Consider the following 25,183-nt stretch of genomic DNA (forward strand, 5'->3'; position numbering starts at 1 on the left):
TTATTTGGAAACAGGGTCTCACTAAGTTGCTGAGAGCCTCACTAAGTAGCTGAGGCTGGCTTCGAACCTGCGCGATCCTCCTGTCTCAGCCTCCCAAGCGCGGGGATTACAAGCGTGCACCACCACGCCCGGCTCCCAGCATGTTTTGAAGGTAACAGTTTTTTGCTGTCTCTCTTTATCTTAGCTGATGCCATTGAGTCCATCACAGCCCGCTCTTGGTACCTCCCATACATTGCCCTCTTTCACCAGACTGCTATATTCCATTTTGGAAGAAGACTAAACATGGTAAGAACTGTTAACATATTCCTAAAATTATAATCTGTATTCTAGGCAGGAAAAACTAAAAACAGTTGGAAAGAGTAATGCTTGAGAATTGTACTTTGATTATTTCCCGAGGGAAGTTGCTTTGTGACATTTTATCATTGAGATTAATCCATGGAATCTTTCATATTAATCAACACTTGCTCTGTCCAACTTCCTATAAAAGTTAAACAGGTGTCACAGTGAGCAGGAGCAGATATTTGAGTTGGGGGCATAGCTTGTTTGGATCTCATTTATTCATCCTAAGGTTTGGGTTTTAAAGCAATATAAATCACTGAAGTTACTTGGAGTTTTATGCAGTATATGGTGTTGTCTGAGTTATTATATAGAGAGGGAAGGGAGGGTCGCATAGGACTTGGTTTCCAGGAAACCTTGAGCTCAGGTGCTGTTAAGGAAGACCAGAGCTGGTGAATAAAATGGAACTAACAAGACTATTGCATTGGGGAAAAGAAACCTCAGTATAGAACTAAGCTCAATTCTGAATTCTGAATACAGCAAGGATACAAGGGAGTTCAGAGCCAGGAAGTAGGGTGACAGCCAGTGTATGGGAAGTTACTAAGAACAAACTTCAGTCCGGACTAAGGGTAATTGTGGCTAAACTGACCTGGCAGGATTCTTCTGGAGGCAGGCCATGCTGATGGGGGCATCTCCTAGGAGTGGTGGGGGTGGTTGAGAAATTTCATCAGATACTGAAGGTGATCACAAACCAACATGTGGGGAAAGATTTCTTTAAATATACAAGCTGGGCGTGGTAGCCACACTTGTAATTCCAGCATTTGGGAGGCTGAGACAGGAGGATCGCGGTTCATGGACAGCCTCAGTTACTTAGTGAGGTCCTTTGCAACACAGTGAGACCCTGTTTCAAAAATAAAGAATAATTTAAAAAAATATATGGCTGGAGGTGTAGCTTGGAGGTAGAATGTCCCTGGGTTCCATCCACTGTACCACACACACACACAAAAAAAAAATGTGTGCTCAAAACAAGCAGTATAATGATGGACACAGAGCTCAAAGGCTTTGCAAAGCTCCTGGGTTTGGAGCAAAGACTTGGGCATGACTTTGTCAGTGCTGGCTTTCCCAGGCATTATCTGGGGGACCTACTGTGCATGCATTCTGAAGCTCAATTTCTCTGTCTACAAAATGAGCATTATAATACTTCCCCATTTGCCTTTCAGAACCATCCTGAGGCTCACACAACATTCTGTTCATTCAAGTCCTTTGCTAGTGTTATGATGCGAGTGTAAGCGATTAGGTATGGTGAAACTAAATCTGAAGACGACATTGGTGATCTTTTTCTGAAATCATTTTACCACCCAAAGTAAACACTATGAAGAGGATTTGCTAGGAACCCACTGCAGTTTCTAGATCTGAATATTGACCTCCGGGTTTATTTTGCATCTAAGATCTAATGAAACACTTGTCCTAGGGCTACTCTGCTGCAAGGAAACAACAGCTATAGTTTCATTTCCTAGAAACCCAGATGTCTATTTTAATGCATGCACATGCCCACATCTGTCTTTGTCCCTTAAGGGATGGTATGATAGGAATGATGAGAATAGAGAGCCCACATTTCTCGACCACTCACTATAAGTGGAGCATTATACTAACAGTAAGGGCTTGATATACAAACTTCTGTTTGAGCTTCAAAGCATCCCTGTAAGGTACAGAAAAGGAAAATGAGATTTCACAAGGTTAATAAGGTCAAGGTCATGTCTTGTGTAGCCTGACTTCAAAAGAGGTACCTAATATCCCCTGTTCTTCCTAGATTCAGCCTGACATGTACTTTTACCCAGTATACACTCAATACATGTATATTTGATTATAATATTGTACTACTTAAGAACAAAGGATAAATTGGTATATCCTTTCTATAAAAAGACATGAAAGCAGTTTTCACAGGAAAAACTGCACATGACCCAAAAGCACAGGGAGGAATATTCCTTAAATCTGGAAAGTTGACTTCCAGAGACTCTTAAAAAATAAGTGGAAATATGGTAAGCTATTGAGCAAGATAGTGTGTGTAGAGAGTAAAGAAAATATATCATATCTCTCGTTTGAGAGGGATTAATTCATTGTGACATACCTCATAAATGAAACGTTAGGTAACCACCAAATTTTGGTGTTTTTCTTTGTTTGTTTGGTACTGGGGATTGAACCTAAGAGTATTCCATCCCCAAGCCACACTCCAGCCCTTTTATACTTTTTATTTTGAAATAGGGTCTCATTAAATTGCTTAAGGTCTTGGTAAATTGCTGAGGCTGTCCTCAAACCTACAATACTCCTGTCTCAATCTCCCAAATACTAGAATTACAGATACACACCATCATACCGAGCTCAAATTCCATTTTAAACAAAGAAGACTGAATGACATAAAATGTTCATGGTATAATATTAATTGAAAAAAGCAAACTGGAAACCAGTAAGTACCATGTATTTCTGATGATTTGAATGTCTAAGGTAAAGTTCTGGGTGTTTAATATACATTGGACAATCTGTAATGGTGATGTATGTAAATCAATGTGTTACACCTTTGTGTGTGTGTGTGTGTGTGTGTGTGTGTGTGTGTGTGTGCGTGGTACTAGGGTTGGGTCTCAGGGGCCTTCCAACTCCGGGCTACACTCCCAGACCTATTTTATATTTTTTGTTTGGAAACAGGGTCTCACTAAGTTGCTGAGAGCCTCACTAAGTAGCTGAGGCCTGGTTTTGAACCTGTGCCATTCTCCTGTCTCAGCCTCCAAAGCGCTGGGATTACAAGTGTGCACTACCATGCCTAGCCGTGTTACATCTTTTAATTTCACAAACCAGCCCTGCATTATAACCATTTACAATTAAGAAATCAAAGGCTAATGAGAGAAAATGATTTATGAATGTCACAGAGCTCTTAAGTAGTAGAATAAGGATTTATTTATTTTTAAATATGCTTGTGTAGGTACATTATAGTCATCATAACATAAATCATATTGACAGTGACATACATACACACAGCACTTGGATTTAAAACCAAATCTTTGCAATCCGAAGTCCTGGACATTACTAAAATACTTCTTATTAAGGGAAATAGATGCAGAAATGGGGGGATCGGTATTAGAATGAAGCATTCGATAAAATAGTTTTTTAAGAGCTGGGACCCAGGGATGTTCTACCTCCAAGGTACATCCCCAGACATTTTTGTTTTTTCTTTTTGAAACAGGGTCTCACTGAGTTACTGAGGCTGCCCTCCAACCTGTGATCTTCCTGCTTCAGCCTTCCAAGTACTGGGATTATAGGAATGTACCATCATGCTTGGATAGCTAAGAATTTTTTTTTTATTTTTATTGGTACAGTGTAGTCGTACATCTTAATGGGGTACAAGATGGTAGAGGCATACATGCACACCACACATCACCCAATTAGCCCTTACCCATTCCTACCCCATTCTCTCCCCCTCCCTCCTTCTTATGTTTGGCTTACTGATTGACTTTGATATGTTTGTGAATGTACATCATGTACATTAGGGAATTTCCCTCTTCCCCCTCCCATCCCCCTCAGTTAGGTCGCCTTATTTGCTCATCTATATATCTCCTTCTTTGTCTAGAGTTCCTCGTATGACAATTTTCTCACTAGCTTCAGCATATTAAGGAGAACATCCAATTTCTTGCTTTTTGTGACTAATTTCACTTAGCATAATGTTCTCTAGTTCCATCCATTGCCCTGCAAATGATGTAATTGTGTTTTTCTTTAGGGCTGAGTAAAATTGCATTGTGTACATATCCCATAGTTTTGTAATCCATTCATTTGTTTATGGGCATCCTGGCTGGTTAGATAGTTTGGCTATGGTGAATTGTGTAGCTAGGAACAGAGATACACATGCTTTATTTTAGTAGTTTGGTTTCCATTCTTTTGTGTAGATACCCAGAAGTGGTATTGCTGGATCAAATGGTAGATTTGTTCCCATTCTTCTGAGGATCCTCCATACTGTTTTCCAAAGTGGTTGCACTAATTTGCAATCCACCAACAATGTATTAGAGTTCCCACTTCTCCACATCCTCACCAGCATTTTTTGTTGTTTGTGTTTTGAATGATATTGCTATTCTAGTTGGAGTTAGGTGAAATCTCAGGGTAGGAATCTCAGTGTAGTGTTTTTTTTTGTTTTGTTTTTTTGTTTTTGCAGTACTGGAATGAAACCCACAGGCATTCTACCTCCAAGCTACAACCCATCCTTACTTTTTATTCTTTATTGTGAAACAGGGTCTCACTGAGTTACAAAGGGCCTAAGTAGCTGAGGTTGTCCTAGAACTGTGACCTTCCTGTCTCAGCCCCCCAAATGCTGGGGTTATAAGCATGTGCCACCACGCCCAGCTTCAGGGTAGTTTTGATTTGCATCTCTCTGATTGCTAATGATGTTAAGCATTTTTTCATAAGAAATTGTAAAGATAAAAACATTACTCTTAACTATAGCTAATTTTTTTTTTGGTGGTACTGGGGTTCCTGGAAGCCCTTCTACCTCCGGGCTACACTCCCAGACCTATTTTTTATATTTTATTTGGAAACAGGGTCTCTTAAGCCAGCAAGGCTGGCTTCGAACCTGCATGATCCTCCTGTCTCCGAGCTAAATTTTTCATGGCTAAGTTATGGGATAATAAATATCCATTTACTAAATTACATAAATACAATTATTTTAAAATTTGGAGGGTTATATTGGAGTTTTTTTTTTTTTTTTGTGTGTGTGTGTGTGTGTGTGTGTGTGTGTGGTACTGGGGTTCCTGGAAGCCCTTCTACCTCCGGGCTACACTCCCAGACCTATTTTTAAATTTTTTTTAATTTGGAAACAGGGTCTCTTAAGCCAGTGCGTGCGGCTGGCTTTGAACTCAACTTCACGATCTTCCTGTCTCTGCCTCCCAAGCGCGGGGATTACAAGCGTGCACCACCACACCTGGCTATATTGGAGTTTAAAAGCATCATTAAAGCAAGGATCAGTGGCACACAACTGTAATCCTAGTACTTTAGAGCCTGAGACAGAGGGATTGTAGGTTCAATGCATCCTTGACAACTTAGTAAGATCCTGTTTCAGAATAAAAAGTAAAGGGGATTGAGAGTGTGGCTCAGAGGTAGAACACCCCTATGTTCAATTCCCTGTACCAGAAAAAAATAAACATCATTACAGACTAACCAATCAGTCTCTTATACCCAAGAATGATCATTCTGATCTTAGAGGCTCCTCAAAGTTGAGGGTTGAGGGTGGCAAGCTCTGGCCTTGGGACCATATCAAGTGTGTTCTCTGGTTTTTGTACATACTACAAACTAAGAATGCTTTTTATGCATTCAAATGTTTGAAACATAGCAGAGAAAAATTCATATTCCTAGACACTTTAAAGTTATAGCGGCACATGCTTGTAAACCCATCATTTGGGAGGCTGAGACAGGAGGATCATGTTTTACGGCCAGCCTCAGCTACTTAGTGAGGCCCTCTGCAACTCAGTGAGACCCTGTTTTCAAGTAAAGAATAAAAAATAGGACCGAGGGTATAGCTTGCAGTTAGAATGTCTCTGGGTTACATCCCTAGTACTGCAGAAAAAAAAGTTAAATTTAAATTTAACTTTTCCAGACAGATTTGTTTGTGTACTTGTTTATATATTGTCTATAACTTCTTTTGTACTCTGGTGCCCATCTACTCAAAGAGCTGAAAAGTGACAGCCTATATGACCTGCAAAGCCTAAGTGAGGGTTTAAAGTCACGCACAGTTTAATATCTTATGATCTTAGGTGGCTACTGTAATACATAATAGCTGTTGATTTCCTAATTTGCATAAGACGTCTTTAGAGCATTGTATTCCTGTAGTATGAAAACCAAGTCTGTTAGGCTAAAATTGTAGAAAATAAATGATAAAAAGTCTCCCTTTTCTTATTTTTTTAAAATGTTTGTTGTATTCTTGTACTTAAATTTTGCCATTGTCATTATACAATGGAACGTTGATATCTTTGTTATTTAGACTTTACTCAGAGATTAGCCTATGATTCCAATTATTTCAAAACTCATGAAACACAGATCGTGGAATTAAAATCTAGTAGGGAAATTCCTTATGGAGGCTCAGTCTATAAACAAATAGCTTCTGAACAACTTCCCTTTTTCCAAGTTCTTGATTAGCCCTGAGGGAGATGATGTACATGACACGAGAACCTAGTTACCAAACAATTCAGATGCCATATAAAACTTACCAATTTCAGCAAATTCAAATTCAAGGGTTTCCCGCAATGCTTCCCCACTTCTCTCTTTTTTCATGTCCTTCTTTATGATTCGGCAGCCAGATGACCATCACATCTGGTTCAGTGTAGCCCATGCAGCTTCAGGCTACCCGGCACGATATAGAACGTGTGGCTTGCACCACTTCACAGAAGTGACTCTCCTCCAAAAGTGCAGATTCCAACATTTCCTTCAAACTCGGATAATCTGGCTTTTCTTCGGTCCTCCTGTCAAGTTAAAAGAGCAGCTCTAGGGAGCAGCAATGGAGAGGGGAGTCGCTCTCCTCGAAAGGCTGGCACACGGGAACCATGGGCAACCCAGTAATTTGGGTAGATGAAAAAACAGATTGAAGGGAAAAGCAGAACACTCCTGTTTGAGAGACAGAGACAGGAGGATCACAGGTTCAAGGACAGTCTTAGAAACCTAGCTAAGCCCTCAGCAACATAGTGAGACCCTGTTTCTTTCTTTCTTATTTATTTATTTATTTATTTATTTATTTATTTATTTATTTAATGCTGTACTGGGGATGGAACCCAGGGGCATTCTACCTCCAAGCTATACCCTCGGTCCTATTTTTTTATTCTTTATTTTGAAACAGGGTCTCATTGAGTTGTAAAGGGCCTCACTAAGTAGCTGAGGCTGTCTGCAAACCGCAATCCTTTTGTTTCAGCCTCCCAAATGCAGGGATTACAAATGTGCACCATCATGCCCACTTTTATTATATTTATTTATTTATTTATTTATTTATTTATTTATTTATTTATTTTGCAGTATTGGTGATGGAACCCAGGTGCATTCTACCTCCAAGCTACAACCCTAGCCCTAATTTTTATTCTTTCATTTGAAACAGGGCCTCACTGAGTTACAAAGGACCTCACTAAGTAGCTGAGGCTGTCTGCAAACCGGGATCCTCCTGTCTCACCCTCCCAAATACTGGGATTACAAGTGTGTGCCACCACGTCCAGCTATTAAAGGGATATTTTATTTGACTGTGCCTTCAGAATATATCTGGTAGGTACCCTCTATCTTTCACCACCTCCAGCACCGCTATATTGTTTTTTTTTTCTTGAATAAGATTTCCACACTTTCCTTCATTTATCTAGTCTCCACATAGGAACATGTATGGTCCTCCATTTGTTTGTGTGTGTGTGTGTGTGTGTGTGTGTGTGTGTGTGTGTGTGTATTTGTATGTATGTGTGTATCACTGGGGTCATCCTACCTCTGAGCTACACCCTCAGCCCTTTTTAAATTTTATTTTGAAATAGGGTCTCACTGAGTTGCTGTGGGCCTCACTAAGTAGTGAGGCTGTTCTCAAATGTACAATCCTCCTGACTCACCTTTCCAAGTACTGTAATTATAGGTGTGCACCACCACATATGGTTATGGTGGTTCTTCTAAGTCAGACCAACTTGCCGTCAGCTTGAAACTGATGAGGCAGATCTGTATTCCACTCAAAGTTGAAACAGCCATTCTTGGAACAGTAGACAGGGCCATCCAAGCTCAGAGGCCCCTCTTAAATTCATCTCCTATTCTACTACTCCTGCTTCCGTTAATTTTGTTACTTTTCCAACATGATTCTACCTTGTGGCCTTTATAATAGGGTTTTCTCTCTATCAGGAATGTTTTGTTTTGGATTTCTTTAAGGAGAATTCCCTCCTTCTCTACATCTGTATTCAGGTGTCAGTTCTCAGTGATGCCTGTTTGAGCCACCCCATTTAGAGTCACATCCCCACCCCACTTTCCTGTTCTCCTTCACATTGCCCTACGTTTTCTTTTTCACAACATCTTCCACCTGCCACCCTATATTATTTAGAACAGCTATATATTTTATTCCTATTATTTGGAGAACACTATTTCTCCAGAAAACCAGAAATCGTTTCTGTGTTGTCAATGGATACATCCCAAACACTGAGAAGAGTACTTGCCATTCAGCAGCCATCAATCGCCACTTCCTGAATTATTTCACTTTCACAATTTCCTTCTGAATTGTTATGCTTATGTTTTATTATTTCTTCGGATTTAATTCTTAAAGTATTTTAAGCAGGGCATGGTAGCAGAAATCTGTAATCCTGGTACTTGGGAGGCTGAGACAGGAGGATGGTGGGTTCAAGGTCAGCGTCAGAAATTTAGTGAGACTTCATTTCAAAATACAAAATAAAAATAGGCCAGGCATGGTGACACACACCTGTAATCCCAGTACTTGGGAGGCTGAGACAGAAGAATTGCAGATTTGTAGCCAGCCCCAGCAACTTAGTGAGGCCCTCGACAATTTAGTAAAATCTCTGTTTCAAAATAAAAGAATAAAACAGGTCTAGGGATATACCATGAACATAGAATATTCTTGGAATCAATACTCTCTCTCTCTCTCTCTCTCTCTCTCTCTCTCTCTCTCTCACATACACACACACACACACACACACACACACACACACACACACACAGTAGAAGACCTCCCCAGGAAAAGCCCCTTTTATTCCTTTCCCAGAAGAAATTGCTATTAAAGTTTGCTTGCATAGTATTCCACGCTTTCCTTTGTAAATCCAAATATATGTACGTATATTCAACATAAATATACCATACACTATGTGTCATTTTGATGCTACTTTAATAATCCACTTTATTTATTTATTTTTTGTGGTACTGGGGTTCCTGGAAGCCCTTCTACCTCCGGGCTACACTCCCAGACCTATTTTATACTTTATTTTTGGAAACAGGGTCTCTTAAGCCAGCACGTCTGGCCTTGAACCTGCGCGATTCTTCTGTCTCACCTCCCAAGCGCGGGGATTACAAATGTGCGCCACCACACCCGGCTATTAATCCACTTTATTTTTAATAGCAATTTCTCATGTTCATTCATACCTATAGCTCTACCACAACCCTTGCAGGGGACATTTGGTGTCCCACTGTTAGTAGTTTCTCATTTTTAAATATTCTGTCACAATCGATAGATTGCCTTTCAGTTTTCTAATTCTTAACTATTTCAGAGAGCTAAATCAAACTGCCAACTAGTTTGATATGAAGACGAAAAATATTTAGAATTAAGCCGAGCGTGGTGATGCATGCTTGTAATCCCAGCATTTGGGAGGCTGAGACGGGAGAATCACGGTTCAAGGCCAGCCTCGGCTACTTAATGAGGCTCTCTGCAACTTAGTGAGACCCTGTTTCAAAATAAAGAATATAAAATAGGGCTTGGGGTGTAGCTCAGAGGTATGATGCCCTAAGGTTTTATCCCCAGTACCACAAAAAATAACAATAATGCTTAGTATCATAAAAAAGATGTGTTGGCTATTTTTCTTTAAAATTCTTAAATTTTTTAGTGGTTAAAGCTTGGCTTAGACCATTTTGAAACGACAGAAGCCTGAGGTTGGGGGAATGGATAGGGCTGATTTTATGAAGGCCCCCCACAGCTGAGGATAGTCCCTGGAAGAGAAGTTTCAGGGGGCCCCAGGCCAGCCGACTCTACGCACTAGCAAGGGACCACTGAAGTCAGTTAACTGTTTGTAAATGAGAAAGTCATGTTCTCAGAGAATTCAGTCGGTAGCTCTGGGAGGCTGAATCCTGATGTAATTTTCCGTTCACAAGATGCTAACTCCCAGAATAAATAAACAGGAGGAGAAGTTAGATGAATGCTGGCATGGCTCAAATTTGTCACATGACACAAACCACTTACTCTTACTTCCTCATTTTGTGTCATTTAAAGGTTTCCACTTACATATATCTCTTTCTCTCTCTTCTCTTTCCTCAGATTGCAACCACAGAACTCTTATCAGTTTGCAAATTTTTGAAAAAGGCTATTTGCAAAGCATAAATTTAGGAGCACTTATTAGTCATTGTGTCTCTACAACTATGTAAACATAATGGTGGGGATCTAATATAGATAAAAATCAGGACAAATCAGTTGTGAACACAGACTTGAGTTCTGTCATTAAAATAATGCATTCAAAGGCCAGGTGTGCTGGTGCACACTTGTATTCCCAGCATTCAGGAGGCTGGGAAAGGAGGATGTGGTTTATGGACAGCCGAAGCTATTTAGTGAGGCCCTTTGCAACTCAGTGAGACCCTGTTTCAAAATAATGAATAAAAAAATAGGGCTGGGGGTGGAGCTTGGAGTTGGAATGACCCTGCATCATCATCATCATCATCATCATCATCATCATCATCAAAAATTTGAGCCGGGCGTGGTGGGCACGCTTGTAATCCCCGCGCTTGGGAGGCAGAGACAGGAGGATCGCGCAGGTTCGGAGCCAGCCGCGCGCGCTGGCTTAGGAGACCCTGTTTCCAAATAAAAATGTAAAAATAGGTCTGGGAGTGTAGCCCGGAGGTAGAAGGGCTTCCAGGAACCCCAGTACCACCAAAAAAAAAATTTGAGTAGACAGTTTTTGCCAGTTTAAAGAGTGGTGTTTTCAAGCTTTTGTTTAAAGGATAAGGCTCAACTTATCCTTTGTCCCACAGTCTTTTATTTGTCCCACGATGTATTTCCCTGGCAGCAGAGAGAACTCTGTGCATAAGAGATAGAGTCAGCATCTGTTAATGCAGCCCTCAAGATATTTGGATCTCAATTAGGCAGGAATGGGGTTTGACTCATCATAAATCTCCTGCTTTATCTGGCAAGATTCCTTGCATGGAGTAGATTCCCAGTAATGTGTGCTGAATGACTACATAAGCATAGAATTCCTTAGTATGAAGAAAAAGCTCTAGGGATCTTTATAAGTTCACAGACTGCTCTAATGCAGTATTTCTGGGCATAGGATGCAATTCATAAGAAATAGAGCATATGAGCCGGGCGTGGTGGCGCACGCTTGTAATCCCCGCGCTTGGGAGGCAGAGACAGGAGGATCGCGCAGGTTCGAAGCCAGCTGCGCGCGCTGGCTTAGGAGACCCTGTTTCCAAATATAAAAAAAAAATGTAAAAAGAGGTCTGGGAGTGTAGCCCGGAGGTAGAAGGGCTTCCAGGAACCCCAGTACCACCAAAAAAAAAAAAAAAAAAAAGAAGTAGAGCATATGAAAACATTTTTCTTCTTTTTTCTATTCACTTTGGCTTCAATCAAAACATAAATATAAGCCGAGTGTGGTGGTATACACTTGTAATCCCAGTACTTGGAAGGTTGAGACAGAAGGATCCAGACTTGCAGGCAGCCTCAGTTACTTAGTGAGGCCTCTGCAACTTAGTGAGACCCTGTTTCAAAATAAAGAATAAAAAAATGGGCTGGGGGTGTATCTCAGAGGTAAAATGTCCCTGGGTTCCATCCCCAGTACAAGAAAGAAAGAAAGAAAGAAAGAAAGAAAGAAAGAAAGAAAGAAAGAAAGAAAGAAAGAAAGAAAGAAAGAATTTAAAAATCGGTAAATCGGTCTGGGGCTGTAGCTCTGAGGTAGTATGCCTCTGAGTTCAGTCCCTAGCAACGCGCTCGCACATGCGCGCGAGCACACACACACACACACACACACACACACACACACACAAATATAGCCAGGCATAGTGGCATATGCCTGTAATTCCAGTACTTGAGAGGCTAAAACAGGAGGATTGCAGATTTGAGGCTAACCACAGCAACTAAGCAAGGCCCTCAGCAACTTAGTGAGACTGTTTCAAAATAAACAATAAAATAGGGCTGGGGTGGTAGCTCAGAGATAGAAAGTCCCTGGATTCAATCTCTAGTACTACACACACACACACACACACACACACACACACACACATCTTAAATATACTTTTTAAAAAATATTTGTATTTTTTTTCCTATGGAAGCATCCAATCTCCTTTCCCCCAAAGCTCAAAATAGAACAAAACAGAAACATTAGAGTGCCAGGAATCACTTAATCCAAAAGGAAATTAACCAAACTTTAGCCACCTTATCCCAAAAGCATTTGCTAAAACTATATGGAGCAACTTGAAGACAATTTGATCAAAACTGAATTTGAATGAATTTGAAAAATGCCTCTCCGATCTCTGCTTCCTCATCAGTAAAATGGGAATATTTTAAAAATAGGAATATTTACATGACCTTTCAACTTCACTATGAGAGATGCTACATATATAGTGTGTCTGCCTTAGCTCCTGGCGCACAACTGTAGAATAAGAGGTGGCTGTTATTTTAAACACACACACAAATGATTGATGGCTACTCAAAATGAATTCTACATTTTCCATTTTAGCAAATGAGGTGATTTCCTGGGAGAGTAGAAACACCTGTGCATACAAAAATCACACTCTCCTATTTTCTACCATAATTAGTTTACTAATTGAGCGTCCAAATTTACCCACTGTATTTGCATGTGTAATTAGCTATGATTCATCACCAAAGCCAGGCCTATGTCATGGTGTACTATGCAATTTTACAAATCAAATTACAGAAAGATGCATGCTTTTAGGGACTCATTGCCCCCCAAAATAAGCCAAACACAATAACATGAATTATTTCATCACATGAAAAAAATATAGATCTGGCTCAGTGTGGAACCCGTACATTTCAAAATCATGTTAATTAAAGCTAACCGACGTCTGAAGCAGGCAGGCCCCAATGATTTGAAAGGGGAAATTTTCACACATAAGGGAATTTCCATTGGACTAAAGGAATATTTCACATTTTTCTGCTTTTATTGGTTTCATTGTAATTATACATCACAGTGAGGTTCAAAGTGATTCGAACTCACATGCACATAGCAGTTGGTGTATCTCCTTCCGTATGGCGCTTCTTGCTCCTGGTACCGATTAGTGACATTGGCAGCGATACCTTCAGATACAGACATAGCATTGTTAAACTGTTTCCTTCCTCGGTCCTCCTTTTCTGCTTCTTACCTCTCTCCTCCAATACTTCACTTTTTTTTTTTTTTTTTTTGCAGTACTGGGGATGGAACCCAGGGACGTTCTACCTCCAAGCTATACTCCCAGCCCTATTTTTTATTCTTTATTTTGAAACAAGGTCTCACTGAGTTGCAAAGGGCCTTACTAAGTAGTAGCTGAGGCTGTCTGCAAACCACAATCCTCCTGTCTCAGCCTCCCGAATGCTGGGATTACAAGTGTGCACCACCATACCCAGCTAATACTTTATTTTTTATTATTATTATTTTTGTGGTACTGGGGTTCCTGGAAGCCCTTCTACCGATGGGCCTCACTCCCAGACCTATTTTATACTTTTTATTTGGAAACAGGGTCTCTTAAGCCAGAGAGGCTGGCTCTGAACCAGCGCGATCCTCCTGTCTCCGCCTCCCAAGCGCAGGGATTACAGGCGTGCACCACCACGCCCGGCTTAGCTAATACTTTATATTTTTAAACCATGCTCTCTAAAAGATTTTTTAAGACAGAAAAACTCAACAGTAAATTTACTATTCACATAACAAATTCAGAAAGTCTCTATTCATTGAGTACATTTTTTTTTTCTCTCTCTCTCTCTCCCCTGCTGAACAAGAGTCTAACTTTCAGCGGGACATGGTAGTACACACATGTAATCCCAGCTGGTATTCAGGAGGCTAGAGACAGGAGGATTGCAGGCTTGAGGCCAGTCTTGGCAAATTATTGAGACTCTATTTCAAAATGAAATATAAATTAGGGCTGACAGCCCAGAGGCAGAGCATGCCTAAGTTCCACCACGATTAAAAAAAAAAAAAAAAAATCACTCTATTACCGCAGTGCAGTGCATCTCCCTTCTGGCATGGGTCTTGGAATGCAAGCTTTCTGGCATCTCTAAGTTCCAGGCTTCCAGTGCAACTACTTGGGAGAGCTGAGAGACCTCTTGTTTCCCATAAAGCATCCAAGCATGTGGTTCAACTACTGAGTAAGGGGCAGAGCTAGCCATATCCCCGCTGTGGCTGCTGCTACCAAGTGAGATAAATGAGCTCTGTGCTTTTCTCGAGGTTTCAGGTTCAAAAGAGTACAGCTTCTGGGGCAAAGGTTGAAAAGGGGGTCCTCCTGCATCTCTAATTTCCAATGACCATCCCCTTTTTCTTCCTCTGTGGCACATTTCCCACTTCTGTTCTTGTTCCCTTAACAAAATCTGATCTTCAGGCTGGACAGGGTGGTGCACTCTAGTAATCCCAGTACTTGGGAGGCTGAGACTGGAGGATCAAAGATTGGAGGCTAGCCTGAACAACCTAGTGAGACTCTCAGGAACGTAGCAAGACTATGTTTCAAAATAGAAAATAAAAAGGGCTTTGGGTGTAGCTTAGAGGTAGAATGGCGCTAGGTTCCATCCCCAGTAACAAAAAATTTAAAATAAAATATCAACACTAATTTTCAACTTTTCTACTGGAAACAAATCTCTTAAAATTGAGGGGAGTAGATGATTTTGAAGTTAGTAATATGTGAACAGATTTAGAAGCTTTGTATGTAGTACAGTTTAATCCTTAGTAGACCTAGTTGACTGCTTAGACTTAATTCCATGCCCAAGTTTAACACAGCCTAAGATATTATCCAGTTCAGGGATCTGTAAGCTATGACCTATGGGCTAAATCTTTCTGATCACGTATTTGTGTGAAACCTGTGAGCAAAGAATGGTCTAGTCATTCTAACTAGCTACATTCTAAATGGTTGAGTACCTACATAATACCCTCAATTTTCCCATTTACCCTTATATAAAAAGTTTGCCAATGCCTAGTTTAGACACATGTGGTCTAACAGAACTTTTTTCCAATGATCAAAATGTTCCATATCTCTGTCTTCAAATATAGTAGTCCTTGACTTTGTGTGAATTGGGGGCACATAAAATATAGTTAGTGTGACTGAGAGACCGGATTGTAATTAATTTAAAATTATTAGCTGCATGTAACTAATGGCCATCACATTAGAGCAGCTCTAAACAATTTTAAGTCTGAAGATGATGTTCTGTCTCCTCTGTGTGTTCTGTGCACCTCTCTCTTTCAACTTAACTGTCCTGAGGCTGTATGAGGCAAGGGAAAGGCAATGCTCCTAATCAGATTTTTACCCTGAACTGGCTTTCAATGTCTGCTAGAAAATGCTTAATCAGAAGTGCTCGAACAAATGCATGAAAGCCAAGCCTTATTTTCTCTAAGGCTGCTACTTTGGCTCTATCCATTATGTCTGCCTTACTCCGGGGTAAATTATTTGGCTTTTTCAACTTGACCAGGCCCCAAATTAAGGAAGACTTAATCAACTTAGCGCAGGGCTGCAGACAGACACAAATCTCTCTTATCAAAGCTACATTTCCTTCTAGCCCTTCTTGGAGACTGAATGATGTCAGTGTTAGTGCATTTCTTTTGTTAGACTACTGAAATCAGTATCAAGAAGCCACCAATACTCATCATCATTATGAGTGTTGTCAAACCATTTCTCCCGAAAGCGAAGATGCAGTTGGCGTACGTGCTACCTTCTAAAATAGCCTAAGTGACAGTTTTATCAAGTGTCTTATGATAGCATGAGTCACCAGCTTTGCAACCTCCAATACATGGCTCTGTTTTGCCAATAGCCTGATAAAGCATCAAGTAATTGAGGTTCTCTCGTAGGTAACAACTTACTTCCTAATTCCATACGGCTTAAAATTAGGCTCGTGGTTGTGCAATGAAAATCCAGGTAGCTGGGTGTAGTGGCGCACGCTTGTAATCCCAGCATTCAGGAGGCTGAGACTGAAGGATGCTGGTTCGTGGACAGCCTCAGCTACTTAGTGAGGCCCTCTGCAACTCAGTGAGATCCTGTTTCAAAAATAAAGAATAAAACAATAGGGCAGGGGCTGTAACTCAGAGGGGTTGCTGTTCCCAACCCCAAAAGGTATTATATAAGATAGTACATGTACCATGCAACTGCCTTAAATCTTAAAAAATCTGATATCTAAAACACATCTAAACCGGGCGTGGTGGCACAGCTTGGAATCCCTGTGCTTGGGAGGCAGAGACAGGAGGATTGCACAGGTTCAAAGCCAGCCTCGCTGGCTTAAGAGACCCTGTTTCCAAATTTTAAAATATATATAAAAATAGGTCTGGGAGTGTAACCCAGAGGTAGAAGGGTTTCCAGGAACCCCAGTACCACCAAACACACACACACACACACACACACACACACACACACACATCTAGTCTCGAAGGTTTGGGATAAAGAATTGAAGACAAGCCAGGCATGGTGGCCCACGCTTGTAATCCCTGTGCTAGGGAGGGAGACAGGATGATCATGCAGGTTTGAAGCCAGCCATGCTGGCTTAAGAGACCCTATTTCAAAAAAGAAAAGTATAAAATAGGTCTGGGAGTGTAGCCCGGAGGAGAAGGGTTTCCTGGAACCCCGACTCTGGTACCACCAAAAAAAAAAAAAATTGAAGACAATTTTTAAACCTCTCATGTGGTTATTGTGAAGGTTAAATAAATACATAGATATTATACACATATATGTATATATTGCTTTTAAATAAAGTCTGGCATATGGTAGAGACTACTTAAACTCAATGCTATACTATCATTATCACTATTTTTTTGGGGGGGGGATTGAGGGTGGAACCCAGGGGCATTCTTCCTCAGAGCTACACCCCCTGCCCTATTTTTTATTTTTTTTTTGAAACAGGGTCTCACTGAGTTGCGAAGGGCCTCAGTAAGTAGTGGAGGCTGTCTGCAAACCCCAATACTCCTATCTCAACCTCCCAAATGCTGGGATTACAAGTATGTGCCACCATGCCCGGCAAATTTCACTATTATAATTTGGAAGGCACTGGGGATTGAGCTCAGGGGCAGTTTACCCCTGAGCAACACCCCCAGACCTTTTTATTTTGAACTTTTTATTTTTATTTTATTTTTTATTTTGGGTCTTGCTAAGTTGCTGTGGGTCTTGCTAAATTGCTGAAGCTGACCTCAAACTTTGATCCTCCTATCTCAACCTCCCAAATATTAGGCTTACAGTCATGTTCCACCACACCCAGCTTTCATTATCACTATGATTACATAGGAGGGTAGGTACATTCCCTGCTCTGGGAAGCCCTTTCTGAGGATGTGTCACCTGACCAGACATCTAAGTGGTGCTGAGGAGGAGAAATTTTCAAGAAGTGGGAACAGTAAGTTCCAAGATTCAGGTGGTTACAAGCTTGCCTCAAATGCAGAACAGAAAAGAGGCCAGATGGCTGGTATGTGGTTAAAGGGGAAAGGGATGGTTTAAGGTCAGAGAGGCAAACTGGAGTCAGAACATGCACAGTACACGCAATGGGAAATATTTAGGATCTGCTTTGTACTTACTGAGAATGTGCTGGTGCTGCCTGTTGAATGAATGAATGGCAGAGGAAAAGGAAAGCAGGGAGTCAGGTTTGGAGCCTCTTGCAGTAGTAGTAGACCAAGAGGTAATGTGGGCAGGTGCAAGAGAAGTTTAGGGGGTGAAGGCTTTATGATTAATTTTGCATTTGAATTAATAACATGTTAGTGTGATAAAAGCTAAAAATGTCAGGCATTGTCTCAGATGTGTTAAGCCCAATGCCATGCTGGACTAAGTAAACCCAGGATTGCAAAGGACAATTCTGGGTATCATGCTCCATTACACCAAGAGCTCAGAATTGACTGACCATGGGGATATTTACACTATGGAAATTGACAAATGCCACAAATCAAGACTTAACAAATGAGGGAATTTTGCTAGTGGGGGAGAGAGGAACACAGTCATTAAACATTTCCTAGCACACCACTGGTTAATATATTACTCTGTTTTTCTGTAACTAAACTTCCCTGAGTCTCCATTTTATTTAATCACAAAATTGCTTTAGGAACATCCTAGGAAACTCTGTTTTATGATTGCTTTCTCAATCACATCATGTTTTTAAATCAATTACTTTTAGTTAGGTGTGAGTGCACACCTATAATCCCAGTATTTGAGAGGCTGAGACAGGAGGATTACAGGTTGGAGGACAGCCTAAGCAACTTAACTCAGCCACTTAGCAAGACCCATTTCAAAACAAAAAATCCTGGTGGTGTACTTCTGAGGTAGAATGCCCCTGGGTTCAATCCCCAATACAAACAAAAAATCAGTTAATTCAGGCATAATGGGATCTTCCTATTCATGGCAATGGGGTAGTAATTGAGCACCTGATTCATGATTGCCCTTTATCAATGTTGGCCCCATGTGGAATACTTTGACCTCTCCAGTCCACAATATCACTCTTAGTAGCATTAACTAATGTTTTCTGGTTGTGTGATTGATGTACCCAGGATGTCTGACAATAGTCAAGTTTTGGGTCCAGAATCTGGGATCCTATTATCAACGTCCATATAAAATGTTTACTGTACTTTTTCCCTTTCTTTTAAAATCTTTCCTCCTATCTTGACTCAGTCTCTTCTTCCTAAGTAGTGAACATTTCCCCTAATGACTAATAGTGGTGCATCTTGGAAGATGCAGCATATTTGTCTAAAGGTTCCTTGTATCCCTGGCCTATTGCCATATAATCCCAGACATTTGCTCTGGTAAGAGTGATATTCCCTTAAAGGATAATAGAATTGTGGTGGATGAAGATTGTAGGGAAGAGTACTTCCAGTAGAGGGACTTGCAAATCGGGGAACTTGGATTTACCAGTTAGAAAAGCTGACAGAGGAGTTGTATCAGGTAAACCTAGACAAATAAGAGACAAATTATGGACAACTTCGGATCCAATAATAAAAACTTTGAGCTCATACAGTAAAAAAATAAAAGGAAAAGGAAAAGGAAAGTCATTTTAGAGAATTAACAGTAAGATAATGACTGAGTAACGTTTAGGTAGCTTGATGGGTAATGTCAATTGGAAGAGTGAGAGCCTGGGGACAAGGATTTGAAGCAGAGCAAAGATAAAGAATTTTCATCCAATACTATATCAGCTAAAGTGGAAAAACAAGGACGCTGGGCGTGGTGGCGCACGCTTATAATCCCAGCATTCAGGAGGCAGAGACCAGAGGATCGCAGTTCGTGGACAGCCTCAGCTACTTAGTGAGGCCCTCTGCAACTCAGTGAGACCCTGTTTCAAAAAATAAAAAGAATAAAAAATAGGACCAAGGATGTATCTCAGAGGTAGAATGCCCCTGGGTGCTATCCTCAGTACCAAAAAGAAGAAAAAAATAGAAAGAAAAAAAGAAAGAAAGAAAAACAAGGAGGACGTTGCGAGGGCTGATGAAGGGGATCAGCTGGAGCCAGTGGATGGTTGCAATGATGGAAAGGAGGGAACAGTTGCACCTCTAATTTCCACACACTTCTGGCATGTAAAGATGGATTTGTAAAGCCTTTTGAGATCTCTCTAAACTGTCCTGCATTGAAGAAAAAGAAAGCTGGGAAAAGTTATCCTTTTTACCCCCTATTAGAAGAATTAAAGGATATGGACATTTGCTTTCTTAGATACTGACATGACTGAAAAGTTTGGCCAATTAGGGGAACAAAATCAGTAGTTGAGCCAGAAGCCTATTGTAGAAACACAGGTTGGATTATTTCATGTATACTGTTAAATATAAAACCAGGATTCTGACACATGAACACAATGGCTACACCACCCTTTGAGTAGTGAACATTTTACCTAAATGCTTGAATAGTAGTGATGCTCTAGGAAGAGGCGCAATATTTATATAAGGGCTTCTTGTACCCCACAGTCTATTATATATTCCCAGATATCTGAGTTATTAAATCACCATCAAAGACAGGGTTGGTTGAAAGTAACACTGTGAGTAGCCAACCTCTTCAGTGGCTCTCATATTCCCCATTCAAGGCTTTTCTTTCCAGGGTCCCAGTGTCTCTCATGTTAAACCCGGATGCTCAAGAGACATCTTTCTGGGTAGGTTTCTATATGTCCCATTTGCCAGAGAGATTCTTGATAAATGCCTAAAATTTCAGCATGATTATCAACAGTTGACCGCTTTCACTTCTTTAAGTCAATTACATGATTGTTCTAATTAGGAATCACCCAGGCAATGCTCTGATGCTGCAGCTCTTCCCTCTCCAAGTTTATATAATGTAAGTATAATGTGTAGGGAATATACTCATCCACAAATAATCTTGGAGATAATTTCTAAGATGCCTCCAAAAAAACAATCCAGGAGTAGAACTGGCTTGTAGAAGGGCATTAACAAAATGGCAGGAGTGTTTCAAATGAAATGGCATTTCATTTGATAATGAAGTGACATTTGCTGAGCAAATGACCTTAGGAAAACCAGTTGGATACCACTGAACTGTGCCTTAATTTGTAACATAGGGATAATGGATCTATTTTCTTTTCCCACTAGAATATCATGAGGTTTGAATATTATGAAAGTCTTGTAGTGTATACCAGGGCAGCCTGAGCAGGTATACATTAGTTGTAGTAAAGTTTTTGGTTTTTTGTTTTTGTTTTTTTTTTTTTTTTTTTTTGTCTTTTACTGTGCTGGAGATTTAACCTAGGAGCTCATAAATGCGACACAAGCACTCTACCAGTGACCTATGCTCCCAGCCCATCCTAAAGTCTGAACATGTTGTTTTTCTCATGTGTATCTGTATTTTTCACATTCCTTACCCTTCACCCAAATTTTGGAAATTGGCAACTAATCGGTGGCTCTTCTGGTGTAACATTATATGTAACAACAAATAGAGAAATTCTGCTTCTTTCTACATCTTAAAAGCTATTTTGATAGGAAGCTTAGATGCTAAAATCTATAAACATTTTCGAAAACCTCAGTGACGGACAAATACAGTAGGGAGTAGGAGGTGTTGTTGAGACCACTAATAACAACATCCAAATTATTTATTTTTACACTGTATCAAAAGAAAGGCAGCAAATGGGACTTTTGAATTTTAATCCATGGTATTTTAATAGAACAATTTGTTCTTTTTATATTTTCAGGTGTTTCCAATGTGGATATTGAAGACACAATTTCTCATCCTTTTGAACATGATCCTAATTTCCAAACTCTTTGGGACTCGATGGTTTCCTAAGACACTGCCCTGTGATGTCTCTATGGATGCTAAAAAGACCCACGTGATTGTGGACTGCACAGACAAGCATTTGATGGAAATTCCTGAAGGCATTCCCGCCAATACCACCAACCTCACCCTCACCATCAACCACATACCAAACATCTCCCCAGACTCTTTCCACAAACTAAACTATCTGGTAGAGATTGATTTCAGATGCAACTGCATACCTCCACGACTAGGACCCAAGAACAATGTGTGTACCAGGAGGCTACAGATTCAACCTGGAAGCTTTAGTAGACTCATTTATTTAAAATCCCTTTACCTGGATGGTAACCAGCTTCTAGAGATACCACAGAATCTTCCACCTAGCTTACAGCTTCTGAGCCTTGAAGCCAACAACATCTTTTCCATCATGAAGGAGAATCTCACTGAACTTGCCAACATAGAAATACTCTACTTGGGCCAAAACTGTTACTATCGCAATCCTTGTAATGTCTCATTTTCAATTGAAAAAGATGCCTTCCTGAACCTAAGAAATTTAAGGGTGCTGTCCCTGAAAGAAAACAATGTCACAGCTGTCCCCACTGCCTTGCCATCTAATCTAACTGAACTCTATCTTCACAACAATATCATTACACAAATTCAAGAAGATGATTTTAATCACCTCCACCAATTGCAAGTTCTTGACCTGAGTGGAAATTGTCCTCGTTGCTATAATGTCCCATTTCCTTGCACACCCTGTGAAAATAATTCCCCCCTAGATATTCACAAAAAAGCTTTTGATGCACTGACAGAATTAAGAGTTTTACATCTACACAGTAACTCTCTTAGGTTTGTACCCCAAGAATGGTTTAAAAACACTAAGAAACTTAAGGAACTAGATCTTTCCCAAAACTACTTGGCCAAAGAAATTGGGGAGGCCAAATTTCTGCATTTTCTTCCCAGCCTTGTCCAATTGGATCTGTCTTTCAATTATGAACTTCAGGTCTATCAAGCATTTATCAATCTATCGAATACGTTTTCTTCACTGAAAAACCTGACAATTTTGCGGATCCAAGGATACGTCTTTAAGGAGCTAAAAAGCCTTAACCTCTTTCCACTACGTTATCTTCACAAACTTGAAGTCCTTGATCTTGGCACTAATTTTATAAAAATTGCGAATCTCAGCCTATTTAACCAGTTTCAAAGACTGAAAGTCATAGACCTTTCCACAAATAAAATATCACCTTTAGGAGAAGTTGGCTTCTGCTCTAACACCAGACCTTCTGCAGAAAGTCATGGGCCACAGGTCATGGAAGCATTGCATTATTTCAGATATGACGAGTATGCAAGGAGTTGCAGGTTCAAAAGCAAAGAATCTCCTTCTTTCTTGCGTTATAATGAAGATTGCCACATGTATGGGTCAACCCTTGACCTAAGTAGAAATAATATATTTTTTATCAAGCCTTCTGATTTTCAGCATCTTTCTTTTCTCAAGTGCCTCAACTTGTCAGGAAATAATATTGGGCAAACTCTTAATGGCAGTGAGTTCCAGCCCTTAGTAGAACTGAAATACTTGGACTTATCTAACAACCGGCTTGATTTACTTTATTCAACAGCCTTTCAGGAACTTCACAAACTGGAAGTTCTAGATCTTAGTAACAACAACCATTATTTTCAATCAGAAGGAATTACTCACATGTTAAACTTTACCAAGAACCTCAAGTTTCTGAAGAAATTGATGATGAATGACAATGGCATCTCTACCTCCACTAGCAGGACCATGGAGAGTGAATCTCTTAGAACGCTGGAATTCAGAGGAAATCACTTGGATGTTTTCTGGCGAGACGGTGATAACAGGTATTTGCAATTCTTCAAGAATCTGCTGAACTTAGAGGAACTGGACATCTCTAGAAATTCCCTAAATTTCTTGCCTCCTGGAGTTTTCGATGGCATGCCTCCAAGTCTAAAGACTCTCTCCTTGGCTAAAAATGGGCTCATATCTTTCAACTGGGGAAGGCTCCATTTTCTGAAGAATCTAGAAATTTTGGACCTCAGCCACAACCAACTGAAGACTGTCCCTGAGAGATTATCCAACTGTTCCAGAAGTCTCAAAAAACTGATTCTTAAGGGTAATCAAATCAGGCATCTGACAAAGTATTTTCTAGAAGATGCTTTGCATTTGCGATATCTGGACCTCAGTTCAAATAAAATCCAGATTATCCAGAAGACTAGCTTCCCAGAAAATGTACTCAACAATCTGGAGATGTTGCTCTTGCATCATAATCATTTTCTGTGTACGTGTGATGCTGTGTGGTTTGTTTGGTGGGTTAATCATACAGAGGTGACAATTCCTTACCTAGCCACAGAAGTAACTTGTGTAGGGCCAGGAACACACAAAGGCCAGAGTGTGGTCTCTCTGAATCTGTATTCCTGTGAATTAGATATGACTAACCTGATTCTGTTCTCATTTTCCATATCTGTAGCTCTCTTTCTGATGGTGGTTATGACAGCCAGTCACCTGTATTTCTGGGATGTGTGGTATAGTTACCATTTCTGTAAGGCCAAGATAAAGGGGTATAGGCGACTGCAATCAACAGGATCTTGCTATGATGCTTTTATTGTGTATGACACTAAAGACCCAGCTGTGACAGAGTGGGTTTTGGAAGAGCTGGTGGCCAAATTGGAAGACCCAAGAGAGAAACATTTTAATTTATGTCTGGAGGAAAGGGACTGGCTACCAGGGCAGCCGGTTCTGGAAAACCTGTCCCAGAGCATACATCTCAGCAAAAAGACAGTGTTTGTGATGACTGACAAGTTTGCAAAGACTGAGAATTTTAAGATCGCATTTTACCTGTCCCATCAGAGGCTTATGGATGAAAAAGTAGATGTGATCATCTTGATATTTCTCGAGAAGCCTCTGAAGAAGTCCAAGTTTCTCCAGCTCCGGAAGAGGCTATGCGGGAGTTCTGTCCTGGAATGGCCAAAAAATCCCCAGGCTCACCCCTACTTCTGGCAGTGTCTGCAAAATGCTCTGGCCATGGACAATCATGTGGCCTATAGTCATCTGTTCAAGGAAACACTCTAGCTCTTCTTTGCAAGATATGACTGCCTAGCTTACCCAGGAGATGCCTCGATAACTGTCTTTTCTCATAACATGTTTCACCAAGAGGGTGTTTTGAAATTCTTCAAGAGCTGGGATCTCCCATGTTACAGGGGAGTCTCCAATGTATGACAAATAAGTTAGAAAGATGGGATCCGGGTAATGTATCAAGCCTTCTTTCTGCTTTCTTTGTGTCCTCCTTTGCATTTGGGTCTCTCTCCCCAGCTGTTATATAAAAATACTGTTGAAAGCAGGTGGCAAGGAGATAACTCAAGGCCCTGATTCACCTGAAATTTGAAAATTAAATATACACACAACCTTTAAATTTAGAAGGTCCGCACTGCTACCCTTAAGAAGTTGGCATGTTCAGAAATAGGGTAAAAATTACTCCATCTCTGTCTATACAATGATAGTAAGCTTTCATGAAATAAAAATGCAGTTAACTCCTCAATAAGTTGTGCAAGCATCATCTAGTGACCTCTTTTGTGCGGACCAAATGTTGGCACCATACAGGTGGTTGCTGCTTCAGTGTCTCTTGCTCTTTTCCCTTGGCTCTGTTGATGGGTTCCATAGAGAAATATAAAGCATGGTCTACCTAAAAACAGAAAAAGATTAAAATGATCTACATTTATGCAAAATAATCCTCATTTTAAATTAGTCCTTATAATCATACATCATGATAAATTTCAGAGTGATAGGGTGATACATACCCACAGCACCCAGTGAGCCTTCTCCTAGCTCCCACCT

At 40.4% G+C, this 25,183-nt stretch overlaps 1 protein-coding gene across 1 annotated transcript; it reads left to right on the top strand.

Moving 5' to 3' along the window:
- Positions 1-240: 240 nt before the first annotated feature.
- On the top strand, positions 241-24,421 carry TLR7 (toll like receptor 7; the record flags this gene model as incomplete). The annotated part of the gene is made up of 2 exons (XM_080719427.1): positions 241-285; positions 21,281-24,421. Exons 1-2 carry the CDS (start codon positions 283-285, stop codon positions 24,419-24,421), a joined length of 3,144 nt encoding a protein of 1,047 aa, XP_080575553.1. The 5' UTR covers positions 241-282.
- Between the last annotated feature and the right edge of the window lie 762 nt (positions 24,422-25,183).

Source organism: Muscardinus avellanarius (genome assembly GCF_963383645.1).
Source record: "Muscardinus avellanarius genome assembly, chromosome: X".
Taxonomy (NCBI): domain Eukaryota; kingdom Metazoa; phylum Chordata; class Mammalia; order Rodentia; family Gliridae; genus Muscardinus; species Muscardinus avellanarius.